Genomic DNA, 14,582 nt, shown 5'->3' with positions numbered 1-14,582 from the left:
GTCCCAGGCAGGATGGAGCAGGACAGTGCGAGATTTCATCGTGCTACTCAGAATGACTTGCAATTTTAAATTTACAAATTGTTTATTTCTGTAATCTCCCATTTAATACTTTTAGAATGCAGCTCACTGTGGGTAACTGAAACTGAAAAAGCAAAACTGCAAATAAGGGAAAACTGTTGTAGTGTCAGAACAGAATCCAATCATTGGACACCCAGTTGGCATCCAGAGAATCAGAAAATTGGTTGTTAGTGTTAGAAAATGTCCCAGGTAGTGTAAGATTTCCAACACTTTTCTTCTTCAAAATTGTTTTGGATATTCTAAGTCCTTTGCATTTCCATATGACTTTTAGAATTAGCCTATGTATTTCTCTCCCAAAAGCCTGCTGAACTTTTGACTGGGACTGCATTTCATGTACAAATAAAATTGAGAGAACTAACATATTAGCAATACTGAGTCTTCTGTTTCATAAAAATGACATACCTCTATATTTAAACCTTCTTTAATTTTTCTCACCAATGTTTTACAGTGTTCAGCATACTGGTCTTTAAATCTTTTGTTAAATTTGCCCCTAAGTATTGAATAGTTTTGATGGCATTGTAAGTAGTATTGCTTTTGAAGTTTTAATTTCTGATTTTCCCTTGCCAATGTGTAGAAATACAATATATTTTTGTGTATTTTTTGTGCCCTGCAATCTTTCTAACCTCACTTATTAGTTCTAATAGCTTTTTATAGCTTCCTTGGGATTTTATTTAAATAAAAAATAATGTCATCTGTGAATAAAAACAGATTTACTTCTTTCTTTCTAATCTGAATGAATTTTTTTTCTTTTACTTGCATAGCTGTACTGGCTTGAACTACCAGTACCATCTTGAATAGAAGTAAGAGGAGACATCTTTGTCTTGTTCGTGATCTTAGGAGAAAAACATTCATTATTTCGCCATTAAGTATGTGGTTGGTTAGAGCATTTATGTAGCTGTTCTTCCTTAGATTAAGGAAGTTCCCTTTTATTTCCAATGAGCTGAGAGTTTTTATCATGAATGGATATTGGATTATAATAAGTGCTTTTTATGTATCTAGAATTCTTTCTAAAATATAAATTTAATTATTTGCTTCTTGCTTAAAATCTGTCAAATGCTTCTCATCAACTTTAGAATAAAGTTGAAGTTTCTTACCGTGGTATATATCTTCCACGATTTTTCAAAACGTACTGTAATTTACTTTACCATCAAACTATTTATGGTTCTAGGAATGTACCAATGCTATTTCAGGCCTCTGCAAATATCCTCTGTGAATATCCTCAGGTCCTTTTTATTTTGAATATTATCTTCCCTACTCCCTAACCTTTAAACCTGTCCTAGACACCTAATCATTCAGATGAACTCCAGCTGCCATTTAAAACTCAACTGAAACATCATTTATTTTGGGATCACTCTCTAGTGTTAAATCTGTGTTGCATTCATGCCTCTATCATTGACACTACTACTCTACATGTAATTATTTGTTTACTTCTTTCTCTTCCCAATAAATGGTAAGTAACATAAGAGAGAAGACAGTGTTCAGCAAAATGCTTAACACAAAGTAGGCTCTCAATATAAATGGAATAAAGTCTATGAAACTCTTTGAAGACTGAAGTTTTACAAAAAAATTTCTTTACAAAACTATGACATTAGTTTTTCAATTACATTCTACTGTATAGATATATTCTTTTCTAGAAGTGACTAACATAATACAAATATTTATAAGAAATCCATATCACCATGATAATACAATTATTGTCATCATGTATCTGCTGACGCACTTAACGCCAATGATACTTAAAGCCAATGTCAAATAGGGCCCTATCAGTACCATGTCCACCTGGTCCCCACCAAACACATTAACTCATTTAATCCTCATGAAAAGCTTATGGGGACGTCGTATTGTTATCTCTATTCTACAACTAAGGAAACAGGAGCACAAGAAATTCAATCACGGAACAAGAAGTAGTAAATCTGGCCATTTGAACTAGGCAGTTCAATGAGCCTATTCTTCTCATTTCTATGATATATTTAATAACAATCGTTACAGAGCACAAGATACTGTTTTCATTTTCATTTCTTTAGTCATATTCACATAGTATAGTTATATCTAATTATGTTGCATGTGAAGACCAAGTATGGCTCCCATATTCCCTGTAGTAAGATTATAAATATACTTAAAAAGGAAAGGAACATAGAGGGAGGCTACTTGAAATGTTCACTGACAACAAACAACTCACAATACATAGCTTTACAAACACTGGCTTAAAACTTAACATTCCTTCAATTCAGCATTTTAGGAGAAACTATCAAATAAGGAAATGTAAAATAATTCTATCTAACATGTTAGGTTTTATATGCTTATCCTACAGTTGCAATGACACTGTTGAATCTTTATATGTTGGGAGTGTAAAATTTTCCATAAAACTGGAATACTCTCCCTAAGTAAACTTTACTTAGGGAGAACAGAATAATTGACAGAGAATAACTTTAAAAGTGACTCCCAATAATAAGTATTTTTAATAACCTCCTAGTCATTTACTTTTAAAGAAAGTAAAGACATTTAAAAGACTATATAAAGAAGTTACCTTCAAACTGAACAGAACTTTTTTGTTTTTTTCTATCTCTGACGCTTGTGATTGTTGTTGCTTTGCAACTTTCTCTACAGCATCAGCTAACGAACTTGTGTCTTGGTTATCTACAATTAGACAAAAGAATAAAGTATATAATAAAAATTAAAATACAGTTATTTTAAGAAAGTTATGCTTCTGTACTCAAAATCATTAAATATTTGATGCTTTTTCCTCCTAAACTAAATTTAGAATTAGGATATATTCCTTTATGGAACAGTATAAATATTTTGATTGTCCTAATTTTTTTATCCAGACCACTTGCACATATACTATAATTATAGTGCTACCATAACAGCTCTATAGCAATTAGAGTTGATGCATTTTCATTATAATTCTGTATTTTCAGGTTAGTATGCCTTTTTTAAACACTATATATGTTTGTCCCGGCTAAATGTAACTGCTTCCATCTATTCTAATTTGCTATCAATTTTAACACAATTATCCTACCAGACTACTTTTTTTGTTGTTGCTGATCTTTTAATTATTCATTTCTTAAGACTGTTTCATCACCTTTTTTAGGAAATCCTTGACTCTTCCTTTCTTTGTTGTCTGACATTTTCTGTGTCTGCAATCTCCTCTTTTCCCCTTTTTGATTTACCTTCTTTACTCCTACTCAATAATCTATATTGATAATCTTTCACTTTTGTTTTTTCCTGTTGTATATTGGTGACCCTGAAAGGTAAATTAATTGTCAAACATGTCACAGGGATGTCAATGACATTTCATCATTAGTGCCAAGAATTAGAATACAATGGTTAAGTGATTTTGGAATGAAAGTAGAACTGTATTTGAATTTTGCTTCTTCTGATTTTCCACTGTTGTGACCTTGAGTAAGTTTCTTAACTTCTTTGATCCTCAGTACCTCATCTTTAAAACTTCATAAGGCTGTTCTAATAATTAAAGTAATATATGTAGTAGGCTTAGAACAGTACCCGATATACACTGCATAATTATTTTGGGTTAGTATTAATAGTATGTAACTCCAGTACTATGAGGAAATAGATTCTGAGACTATAATCAGAATCTGTGAGAAATAATATCAATAATGATTAACAATTTCTGCTATGGGTGTGGAATCCAGGGAATATAGGACTCCTGTCCAGTGATATTCTGGACACAGTAAGCCGTAAGCAAATTTTGATCTACTCTTTATTTAGGAGTAACGATAGGAGGAATAAGTATTTTTCTTCTTAAATCACTAAATACCTTTCTAAAGATCAATTAACTACAAAGCATCCATGTACTAGTTACATGTGTTTAAAAAAATTTAGGCCGGGCACGATGGCTCAAGCCTGTAATCCCAGCACTTTGGGAGGCCAAGACGGGCGGATCACGAGGTCAGGAGATGGAGACCATCCTGGCTAATACGGTGAAACCCCGTCTCTACTAAAAAATACAAAAACTAGCTGGGCGAGGTGGCGGGCGCCTGTAGTCCCAGCTATTTGGGAGGCTGAGGCAGGAGAATGGCGTAAACCCAGGAGGCGGAGCTTGCAGTGAGCTGAGATCCGGCCACTGCACTCCAGCCTGGGCGACAGAGCGAGACTCCGTCTCAAAAAAAAAAAAAAAAAAATTTAAAGGATTGAAACCTGATATATATGCAACAAAAAAGACAGGCAAAGTTAAATAGTTTCCTGTGTAGAGATCAAATCTATCTAGAAATATACAACCAAGCTAAAGAAATCGTGAGGGCTTACCTAGCAGATTATCATAACCATTCCTTGAAATTTATAATTCTTTCCTGTTCCTTCATGTCACGTCCTTCAAATCTCACTTCAAACCTACTCCTTCATGAAGTCTTCCCTGAAACTGAGCCATTTACTCCGTTCACATTGCATACTTTTTGCTCAACACACAGAACTGTCCCAGATTAGTGCTAATGAATCCAAACCTGATTTTCTCTCTAGTTTTTCATTTGAGTTTCACCGTCACAGACTTCATCCTTAAATATATCTACCTTGAAAAATGCATGCCCTCTACATTTATACTTTCAGTATATACTGTCAGTTCTCTCAATTAATTACAATGGTAAAAACTTATACTTACTTTGTGCTAGTCACTGTTGTTCCAAGTGCTTTAGATTAAAAAAAAAAATTATATAGCGTTTATTCTGTGCCAGATGGTATTCTAAGAACTTTACAAATAGGAATTCATTTAACCCTATAAGGTAGATATTATTACAATTTTCATTTTACGAAAAAAAGTACAGTGAGGTACACAAATGGATATAAGAATTTATCCAAAGAGAGCCATTAAATGTAAGCTATGTGATTTGAATTCAAGTATTTTGGTTCCAAAGTTCATGCTCTTAATGCTAGACTATGATAGACTACCAAGATTATGACTTTTTACAGGAAGAATTATGTCTTCCATATATCACTCCAGAATAAAACTAGAGTCATCCCACAGTATATGCAGGGGATTGGTTCCAAGTCACCCCCTTCCCCACTTCGTATCAAAATCTGTGCATATTCAAGTCCCAAAGTCAGTGCTTCAGAACCCACTTACATGAAAACTTGGCCCCCCTTACATAGGGATTTCAAGTCCTGCGTATACTGTATATTTGATCCGAGTTTGGCTGAAAATACCTACGGGTAAGTGAACCTGCACAGTTCAAACCCGTGTTGTTCAAGGGTCTACTACATTTTGTATTCCTATGATGCTAACACGTCACTTTAATCAACTTACTCTTTCTATTCCCACTACTACCATCTACATTTCTTCTTTGGGAAACTATTCTGGTAAAGTGCATTTATAGAGCTGCTGCAGCTCCAACAGGCCTCCAATGGCCTAATGACACAATTTGCATGCTTGAAGAGGTAATCCAATGAGTTCTTCATGCTCTCACCTAGCAGTACATTCCTGTTAGGTAACTTACCTTTCTGGTGAGTCCCCACTTCTCTCTCCCCCAAATCACAGTGCAATTTCCATAAGCTGCCTAAAATATTGTGGGCATAATTCCCATTAAATTCTACATCCCTATTAACTTCAGTCTTCAGAAGAAGCCAGGTCATTCTTCATCATGAGAACCCATCCTTATTCAGCTTGGTAAGCCCCTTAGTGTGATGCTGTATTACCCACTCCCCAACCCTTTTCTATCCTTCCACTTTGACTTCTGAAATTCATGGGCCATCTTCAGCCAAGTCCTTTCTATTGTCAACCTTTTCAGTGAACTTCCCTTTTACCTTTTGGCTTTAACTGAAGTCCAAAGATACAGCTTCCTCATTCTCAAGCCACTAAGTCTGGAGATGAAACATTTTTTTTTTCTGTTCTCCATTCCACTGCCACCATATTTCCTTTTCTTCTCTCTAAAACCCTCTCTGGTTTCTTTGAAATTCAGGTCATAGACTACATAGGCTTTATCTTTCCTTGTTGTTATCAGCTGTCTTCCAGGTCTTGGAAGGCTCATTCCTAGATTATAGCATCTGACTTACTGTTCCTCTATCACTACTCTCTCGTATTTCCTTGGGAATTTCAATATCTGCACAAATGGTATATCTAAAACCCTGAACTCTCAGTTGTTTCGAGATCTTCTTTCATTTATTCTCCCCAGCAACCCATTGAGTATAACTGTACCTCATCCATTATCTCAGATTCAAACTACTGTTTATTTTTCTAGCTCATCCCATCTAGTATTTTGACAGTATGTGCTGTTTAACCCCGCAAGACTTCCAATCCATCGACTCTTGTATCTTTACACATTCCCTCAACCCTTCCTGTATTCTTCCCTCCTTACTTCACTTAGATTCCTTTGCTTTCACCCTCATTTCCCTTACAGCTCACTCTCTGTCCTAATTCCCTGGAAGAATCCCAACCAGCTGCTCTGCTTATACTCAAGTAGCTGAATATGCTTAAAGAAAGACATACAACTATGCTGTTGACTCACTTTAAATTCAAGACCATTTTATGGCAAGTGGGACCTTGATCCTAGGCTCTTAAGATGCACCAAGTTATGTAGATGATTGTTTCACTCTTTATCCTCTGTCTTCAAACCTCCCACACCTCTTTTCCCTTCCTTTGAGTTGATAATTTACTTTCTAATTTAACTGAGATAGAAGAAAAAAGTCAGAGAAGATGGTAAATTACCCATCTACCAGATTTTGTACCTGCACCTGTATACCAGCATACTGTTTTCTTGCAATAAATAAAGTGTTCTTGCTCCTATCTAATGCCAGTCCTCTACTTTTGTACTCCCTTCTCACAGACATTACTTCTTTGAATGGCCCCTCAACAGAATTTCCCTATTTACTTGCTCAAACATATTATTCTGAACAGCCCATCATAAATCAACAACCACTACCACCACCACCCTTGCTTGACACCATAACCTCCTTCAGTACTGACCCATTTCTTTGCTCCCCTTTAAAGCCAAGATCCTTGCTCTCCACTTCCTCTCCTCTTTCTTCTTGAACCCACTAGAACCAGGCATTTATCACTGTGCTTTTAAGATTTTTATCACGGTATCTGTGAGCTCCACATTGCCACATTCAATGAACAAGTTCCATCTTCATTTTACTTGACCTATTGACATCATTTAACACATCTGATAATTACTGCCTTCTTGAAACACCATACTTCTTGGTTTCCTTTGTTGGTCCTTTTTCATCTTTTTCACTTATGTTACACCTCCCAGTGCTCAGTCCTCAGGCTTCCTTCTTTTCTCATACTTATTCTACATATGATGCCATCTAGTTCTACGGCTTTAAAATCCACCTGTAGGCTGACAATTCCCAAATTATATCTCTACCCTGAACATTCCTTTTGAGAAGCAGACTCATACTCATTGCCTACCTGATATCTCCATTTGGATTTTTAATAGACATTTCAACTCAGTATGTCCCAAACTGAACTCTCGATTCCTCTGTCCACTCTATTACCACCACTAAACCTGCACCTTCATAGTCTTCTCTATCTCGGTAAATTATAAGTTCATTTTTCTTGTTCTTTAGGCCAAAAACCCTGAATTCATTAGCAGGGAGGTCCCTACAAGGGTATAGAGCCCAAGGCAATTCAACTAGACTTGCCCAAGGCAATAATAAAGGAGACCTTATTGTTGACATTTCATACGCCCTTTGAGAAATCCTGAACACTCCAAGGGTGCTGCCCTGACTGACCTACTCAAAAGATGAGCCAGAACCTTCACTGTTTTTCCATTACAAGCTGCATGCAGTTCTTTCGGCAAAGCCCATTGGCTCTACCTTTAAATTATACTGGAATCCAATCACTCCTTACCAATTCGAAATACTATCTTAGTAGAGAAGCCTTCCCTGATAACTCTCTCTTTCACCCTCTGTTTCCTTGCCTTGCCTCATTTTTCTTGACAGCATCTATCACTACTGACATCTCCATATCCTTCTACTAATGTAAGCTCCATGATGGCAGAGGTCTACAAATGCCTGGCATATAACAGGTGTCTAATTATAGTCTATCTCCACTCCAATTTGCCCTTTTCTAACAGAATAATGCTCCAAAAGCACTATTCTGATCACGTCAACATCACAGCCAATCTTTCAATTCCATTTAGATGGCTTTTTCTTTAGGAGGTCTTTCTTGATCTTTCTGGGAAGATATGGTCTTTCTCTTTTTAGAAGAATTGTTTCAGTATTTCCATTATGCCATTTTCAATAAAGGTATAGGTCTAGAGTAAGACAGAGCTAGTTTTGAATCTAGATTACACTACTTATTAACTTATTAGGAAAATTATTTCCAACCTGGGCCACAGACTCCTTACTCATAAAATGGAAACAATATTAGTGCCTGCTTCATTAGGGTGATTGTGAAGACTAAATGAAATAATGCATGTAAAGCATTTAGCAGATTCCTGTCCAACAATGAATACTCAACGGATTTTTATTTTGATTATTTTCATTATTTTATAGTATCTTTCCCCATCAGATTGTAAGCACCGGGAAGGCAAATACAGTGTTTTATTCATTTTTGTATTCCTTAAAGTATTTGATAAAGTAACCTAAAGAATAAAGAAAATTTGATTTATACAATAAAAATAAAGTAACTAGTACTTCTTGATCTCTATTTCTATAGCAACATAAATTGAAGAACTCTTGGATAATATTTATTTAAACCAACTATTCATAAAATTCATGCTGTAAAATTGGAAACATTTTGTTTTTTTTTCCAGATTTCTATTGTGCAATGAAAAGAAAAATGAAAACAAATTACTGCCATCTACCGATAATTCATTAGAATTGCATAAATTAAGGAAACAGTCTTTTAGAGACAAGACTGTCTTTTCAAATACGTCTTTACGATAAGTTAGAACATCATCAGAGTCATCCAAAAATAATTAATCGAATAATTAAAAATAAACTGTATACCTATCATATACCCCTACTGCTGAATCTGCTGACACTAGGGATTACTTCCTTTTCTGGTCAGGCAATGAGATTAGAGTTTCAGGGCATTGAAAAAGAAAGAAACCAGAGGGTTTGTACTGTTCCTTACCTCCCTATCCAAGATAATATAGGCAACATTCATACATTATCCACACTGCTTCTAGGTTTCTACCAAAGGAGGGGCTTTGCTGAATGTATAGATAGTACTGGACTACCAAAACATCTCTTGTTTTGGAGTGCAGACATAAAGGAGTTGGTCTGCAGCTCAAATCCAAGCTTTAAAGGATGTCTAGGCAACTGTTTCGAAAAGATTTCTACCTCTGGGACAGAAGTTATATAGACCTTTGGTGAAATCCAGTTATAACCTACCTGCTTGTCTCATTCAGAGAGGCAAGAGGCAAGATCTTTTTTTCCTCCCCCTCTAAACAAGTAAACATGATTTCTAAACCAAGAGGAACTTTATAGTGGGTTAAATGGTGCCCTCACGCACATCCAAAGATATATCCATGTCCTAACTCCCAGAACTTGCAAATGTGACCTTATTTTGAAAAAAGGAGTTTTGCAGATATAACTGGGTTAAAGATCTTGAGATGAGATCATCCTGGCTTTAGGGTAGGTGACTGAATATGCAAATGGACAATGGCCAGACCATATGTAAAAACAGAACTCTGACCCACAGCCTGCAGCAAGCAACCCAGGAGACCAATCTATTATCTACAGTAACCAGTCCAGGAAATCTATAAATTAGACTTGTAGAAAGTCATATCATTATCACTAACAACAATCCTAGGAGACAAACTATAACAATCGGCCCAAATGACCAGTACTGGATTAATAACTGGCATCTTCCCTAACTTTTGTCCCCATTTCCAAGTTGAGACTAACAAGAAGAAGCCATAGAATGCTCCACTTCTAGTTGGACTGCCTGCAGCTTCCTCATGCCGAGAGCCTCTAATCAGGGCATGCCCACTCCTCTGCCTGCCTTTGGCTCTGCTAAAATGCAGGAGATCATGGCTCCCTCCCTTACAAGGCCTGAATAAATAGCCTTTGCTTGTTCTCATTTGATTGATCTTCATTGATTTCTACACAAGAATCCTTATAAGAGAAAGGTAGAGGGCTATCTGAGACTCAGACCCACATAGAAGACCATTTGACAATGGAGGCATGGAGCTCCAAGTCACTTAGCCCCTAGGCAAAGAACACCTGAAGTCACTAGACAACAGAAGAGGTCAGTGAACAGAAGAGGTAAGTGCTGTCAAAACCTCAGTTTCATTATCTGGCCTCTATAACTGTGAGAGAACAAGATTTTGTTGTTTTTAGTCACCCAGTTAGTGCTAATTTGTTATGGTAGCCCTAGGAAATGAACAGAAGCTTTTAGCAAGGAAATTTGCATCTGCTACATGGCCTTTTCTGGAAAGATCCATAAACCTTAGTGTAAATGGCTTAAAAATGACTGTTTTGTTTTTTAAAATCATACTTGTTTTCATGAGAAGATTTACACAGCATTATAAAAATGTCTGGGAAGTTCTTCAGTAGTTTCCCTTAATAGCCAAGCACCATCTCTGCCCTCAAAACACTCTAGGTAGAAAGACACATAGTCAATTAAAATGGAGAGGTACAGTAGCTGATGTCTTAGCCTGTCTACACATAACCTCTAACTAGTTAACTCACTCTATTTCCTTTGTAAGTCATAAGTGACTAATTCCCATATCATGCTAGGAAACTGTTATCTAGTAAATCTGCCTATTTCTGGTCCTATCAATTGACTCGTTCAATCTTACGACTTACTTGTGTTTGTTTGCAAACCTGTTTTTGCCAGTTGTACTTGATATTGTGCTTTCGTAACTTTACATTGTATAAACCAATGAAAGAGTGTGAAAATTGTTTCTTTAAAAATCTATGTTTAATATTTTGGAAAGACCCAACAAAGGTATGTGAGATTAACTGTAAAAGATTATAAAGTATAGTGGTGGCTCACGCCTGTAATCCCAGCACTTTGGGAGGCTGAGGTGGGTGGATCACAAGGTCAGGAGTTCAAGACCATCCTGGCCAACATGGTGAAACCCTATCTCTACTAAAAATAGAGTGGTGGTGCATGCCTGTAATCCTAGCTACTCAGGAGGCTAAGGCAGGAGAATCACTTGAACCCGGCGGAGGTTGCAGTGAGCCAAGATCGCACCACTGCACTCCAGCCTGGTGACAGAGCGAGACTCCATCTCAAAAAAAAAAAAAAAAAAAAAATTATAAAGTATAAATCTGCTCTCAGATTGCTTCACAAGTACCTTTAAGTTATTTTCCCCTTAAAAGAACAAAATCTTGGGAAATCTTAGCTGATGGTTTATGGGTATGATTTATGCAAGAGATAGTATGCAGAATTCCAATCAGTAGACTACATGCAAAGAAAAGGTCTTGGACCTTCTCAGTAGATTGGCAAATGAATATACAGTTGTTTTAGGTCAGAATACAGTTTAAGGTATTTGCTATACTTTTTCATGACTCTGGTTTAATTGACCTTTTTTCTTTTAAAAAAGCTTTCTTTAGATATAATATACATACCACAAAGTTCATCCTTAGAGTGTACAATTCAATATTTAACCATTTTTTCCACTTATTGCTTGGCTAGGGGCCTAGACTACATCTATGAGAGGGCTTCTTATATATGAACAAAATGTAAAGAAGCTACTAATTTTGCTTGATGAGGGATGGGGATTCAGGGAAGATTATGTTTGAGCTTGAAGAGCCTTGAACAAAAAGTAGCAGTTAGGCATATAAAGAGGAGGGTATTTTGCTAAGTAGAGGAATTGCAAATGTAAAGAATGAAATCATGTGGCCTCCAAAGAACAGCTTTTATTTGAGTGGCTTGGGAATAGGGCATTTTTATTTTTTCAGACTTAATTATGCATCTGAATCATATATAGAGATTAAAACTAAACAAAAAAAGCAAAACATGTTCAGGCCTGACTCCTAGAGATTATGATTCAACGTATATCTGGGGTGGAGTCTCTACACTAATTTTTTTTTTTTTTAAGTTGCCTTGCAGTTCTGATTTGTAGTCAAGACTGAGAACCACTGGAGTAGGATAGAGTGAAAATGGGATGAGGAAGTGTTAGGACATGATGCTAGGACCAGATGGTGAAAGGAAATGGTATGCAAATACAATATAACAAACTCTCTCTTCCCTGACAACTTCATTCTTTTGAAATTTTTTTTTTCATTTTTTTTACTGCCACTACTGTTGCATGAAAGAATACGAATCCCACCATCGTAAAAACAGAGATAAATGTTTAAAACCTTTGTAACTAAAAGACGTCTATTTTGCTTGAGGTACTAAGCTGGTGCAAAAGTAATTGTGGTCTTTGTCAATGGCAAAAACCGCAATTACATTTGCACCAACCTAATGATATTTAACATAGACTCAGGGCAGAGTGCACCTTCTGATTGTGTGTACCATCTACCTCTCGGGGTTCTTAACAAATGACCAAAGAAAACACGAATTTTGACAAAACTGGTGCTAGGGCTACTGAAGGGTGGGTTCCTATTCTGGGTTAATGCTCCCATTCTCTAGTCAAGCACGAGAACATGCCTACTCCAGAGGGCTCTTTCAAACCCCCAGCTGAGATTATGAGACAAAGGTTCTTTAGCGCCTACCAAATGAGCAACAGTAAATGTAAAAAGGACCTCTCGTTTCATTACAACCAGTTCCTCAGGAAGCACCATTTCTCTTACTCTTGAAAGGTCGGATATTTTTTCCCTTTAGCATACACTGGCCTTCCACGTCCTAACTGCTATTTTCAAATAAATGAACGTTATATTCTTGGAGGTGCTAAACTGCACTTTTATCATGATTTTAGTTACGGATGAGGGCCTTTTACTTAAGTCCTGCTAGTGGCACATATTTTAAAAGGCCATAGAGGTCATCCATGTTGTCAACACAAGTGAAGGCGCTCGAAGGGGTGTTGGTCAACAAGAATCAGCACAAAGGTATTGGAGGAGAGACAACAGCTTGTTTCTGGAAACAAACGAACAACAAAAAAACACTAAAAACATCTCCTCGAGAGGGCCCCTGACTTGAGCCCTGCATGGGACAAGCAGCCAAGAGCTAACATGACAAGGGACTGGCCCCGGGCTGCGGTGAGGAAACCCAGCGTCCTGACCAAGCTGCTGGGTCGCGAGGCGTCCCTCAGAGACCGGAAGCGCGACTTCAGCTCTCTTGGGAAACGGCTTCCGTTAGCAGAAGGGAGACTGCGGTTTGGTCCCGAGGTCGCTCCAGCAGCGCCACCTCACGCGACCCGCCATTCCCACCGCCCCGTCACGGTGCCCGCCGTCCCGCTCTCTAACCTGGCCCTTAGTTCCCCGCCCCGTGCCCTCTGGAGACCTGCAGCTCCTGCCGCCCCGCGCCCGCTCCCGGGGTCGGTCGTTCCGCCGCCCCATCCCCCATGACGGAGCCCCTAGCTGCCTCCTCGCGACCCTTTCCGGACTCGGCCTGCTCACTCCCGCCCGCTAACCCGCCTGGCTCCGGGCCGAGGGCCCTCGCGGGACTCTGGTTCCTGTTCCTCTAACGCCTGCCGGGCTGCTGGGTGCCGGCTCGGCAGGCCGCCTAGACCCGGAACTGCTGAGGCAGCAGCGGGCTCGCGGCGCTTGGCTCATCCCGGGATTCCCCAGCGCTCGCGCTGGGCCTGCAGCGTCCGCACCAAGCACGCCGGGCGGCCCTGCCCAAGCTCCCTCCCGCCTCCCGGCAGCTGGCCCGCGGGACCCCGGCCTTCAGGTTTCCCCTGGGATCCCGGGACGGGCAGGCGGGGGATCTGTGCGGCCGCGGAGAGGTGGGTGAGGTGAGGCGGGGCGAGGTGGGTGAGGTGAGGCGGGGCGAGGTGGGTGAGGTGAGGCGGGAGGAGGTGGGTGAGGTGAGGCGGGGCGAGGTGGGTGAGGTGTGGCGGGGCGGGTGTCGTCGCCGCTGGGCCGAGCTTACGACTCCAGTTGACCGGCTCGCGGCTGCCCAATTTCGTTGGGGCTCAGGATGAGGGTCGGAGCGGCAAATCGTCACAGAGGTCGCTGTAGACCTGTGTGCAACGGAAGGTGAAAAGCGGGAAGGCGCTGACCGAATCGCCTCTGGTGCGCGTTGTCCGACAGGAAGTCCCGAATGGGCGGTGAGCGGCCGGTGGAGGTGCACGGGCAGGTGCAGAGCCACAGCCTGCGTCCCGTGAGCCGAGGCGGGCAGGAGGAACAGGGACCCGGCGGCGACAGACGTTGGGCAGAAATTCACAATGAACAGGGAAGGGGGACAGTCACCCACTCAAAACTGGCTAAATGAACCTCAGAGGGAGCCCCGAGCGATGGGGAGCGAAGGTTAGGGGAAGCGGCAGGAGAAAACCTTCTTGGGCCAAAGGGCGTCGCCAAAGCGGGTCACCGGAGACCCGCAGGATGGGGTGGGAGGGCTGGGCTGGAGGTGAGCAAAGCTGGATGGTGAGAATGAATTAAGAAAGTTGCGAGGAAGCCCGTCTCGTCCAAATCATTACAGCTTTTGTGGTCATTGCTAAGTGTGGAGTACTGCGCAAATCCTCAGGGGAACTCTATTAGCCATCTCA

The 14,582-nt window shown here is 39.7% G+C and overlaps 2 protein-coding genes across 14 annotated transcripts in view; one reads left to right on the top strand and one right to left on the bottom strand.

Annotated features, from left to right (window-relative positions):
* The window catches only part of CCDC122 (coiled-coil domain containing 122), a 40,788-nt gene extending 26,684 nt beyond the window's left edge, over window positions 1-14,104 (bottom strand). The window contains exons 1-4 of one of the 7 annotated variants that reach the window (XM_033177008.1): window positions 13,967-14,104; window positions 4,694-4,721; window positions 3,161-3,322; window positions 2,606-2,715 (exon numbers count right to left, since the gene is read on the bottom strand). In XM_033177008.1, the coding sequence (XP_033032899.1) occupies window positions 2,606-2,715; window positions 3,161-3,206 (156 nt within the window). In that variant the 5' untranslated portion in view covers window positions 3,207-3,322; window positions 4,694-4,721; window positions 13,967-14,104. Of the gene's footprint in view, window positions 1-2,605; window positions 2,716-3,160; window positions 3,930-4,693; window positions 4,722-13,966 lie in introns of those variants that run through there. The other 6 variants (XM_033177009.1, XR_004428868.1, XM_033177011.1 and 3 more) reach the window with 6 other exon arrangements.
* The window catches only part of LACC1 (laccase domain containing 1), a 63,330-nt gene continuing 62,462 nt past the window's right edge, over window positions 13,715-14,582 (top strand). For 2 of the 7 annotated variants that reach the window (XR_004428866.1, XM_033177000.1), the window contains exon 1: window positions 14,218-14,343. Coding sequence is in view for 1 of the 7 variants with exons in the window: in XM_033177000.1 (XP_033032891.1) it covers window positions 14,305-14,343 (39 nt within the window). In the remaining 6 variants the exon portion in view is untranslated. Of the gene's footprint in view, window positions 13,830-13,977; window positions 14,145-14,217; window positions 14,344-14,582 lie in introns of those variants that run through there. The other 5 variants (XM_033177003.1, XM_033177002.1, XM_033177005.1 and 2 more) reach the window with 5 other exon arrangements.

Source organism: Trachypithecus francoisi, unplaced genomic scaffold (genome assembly GCF_009764315.1).
Source record: "Trachypithecus francoisi isolate TF-2019V2 unplaced genomic scaffold, Tfra_2.0 Lachesis_group18, whole genome shotgun sequence".
In the NCBI taxonomy this organism is placed as follows: Eukaryota; Metazoa; Chordata; class Mammalia; order Primates; family Cercopithecidae; genus Trachypithecus; species Trachypithecus francoisi.
This window is presented reverse-complemented; position numbering and strand designations above follow the sequence as displayed.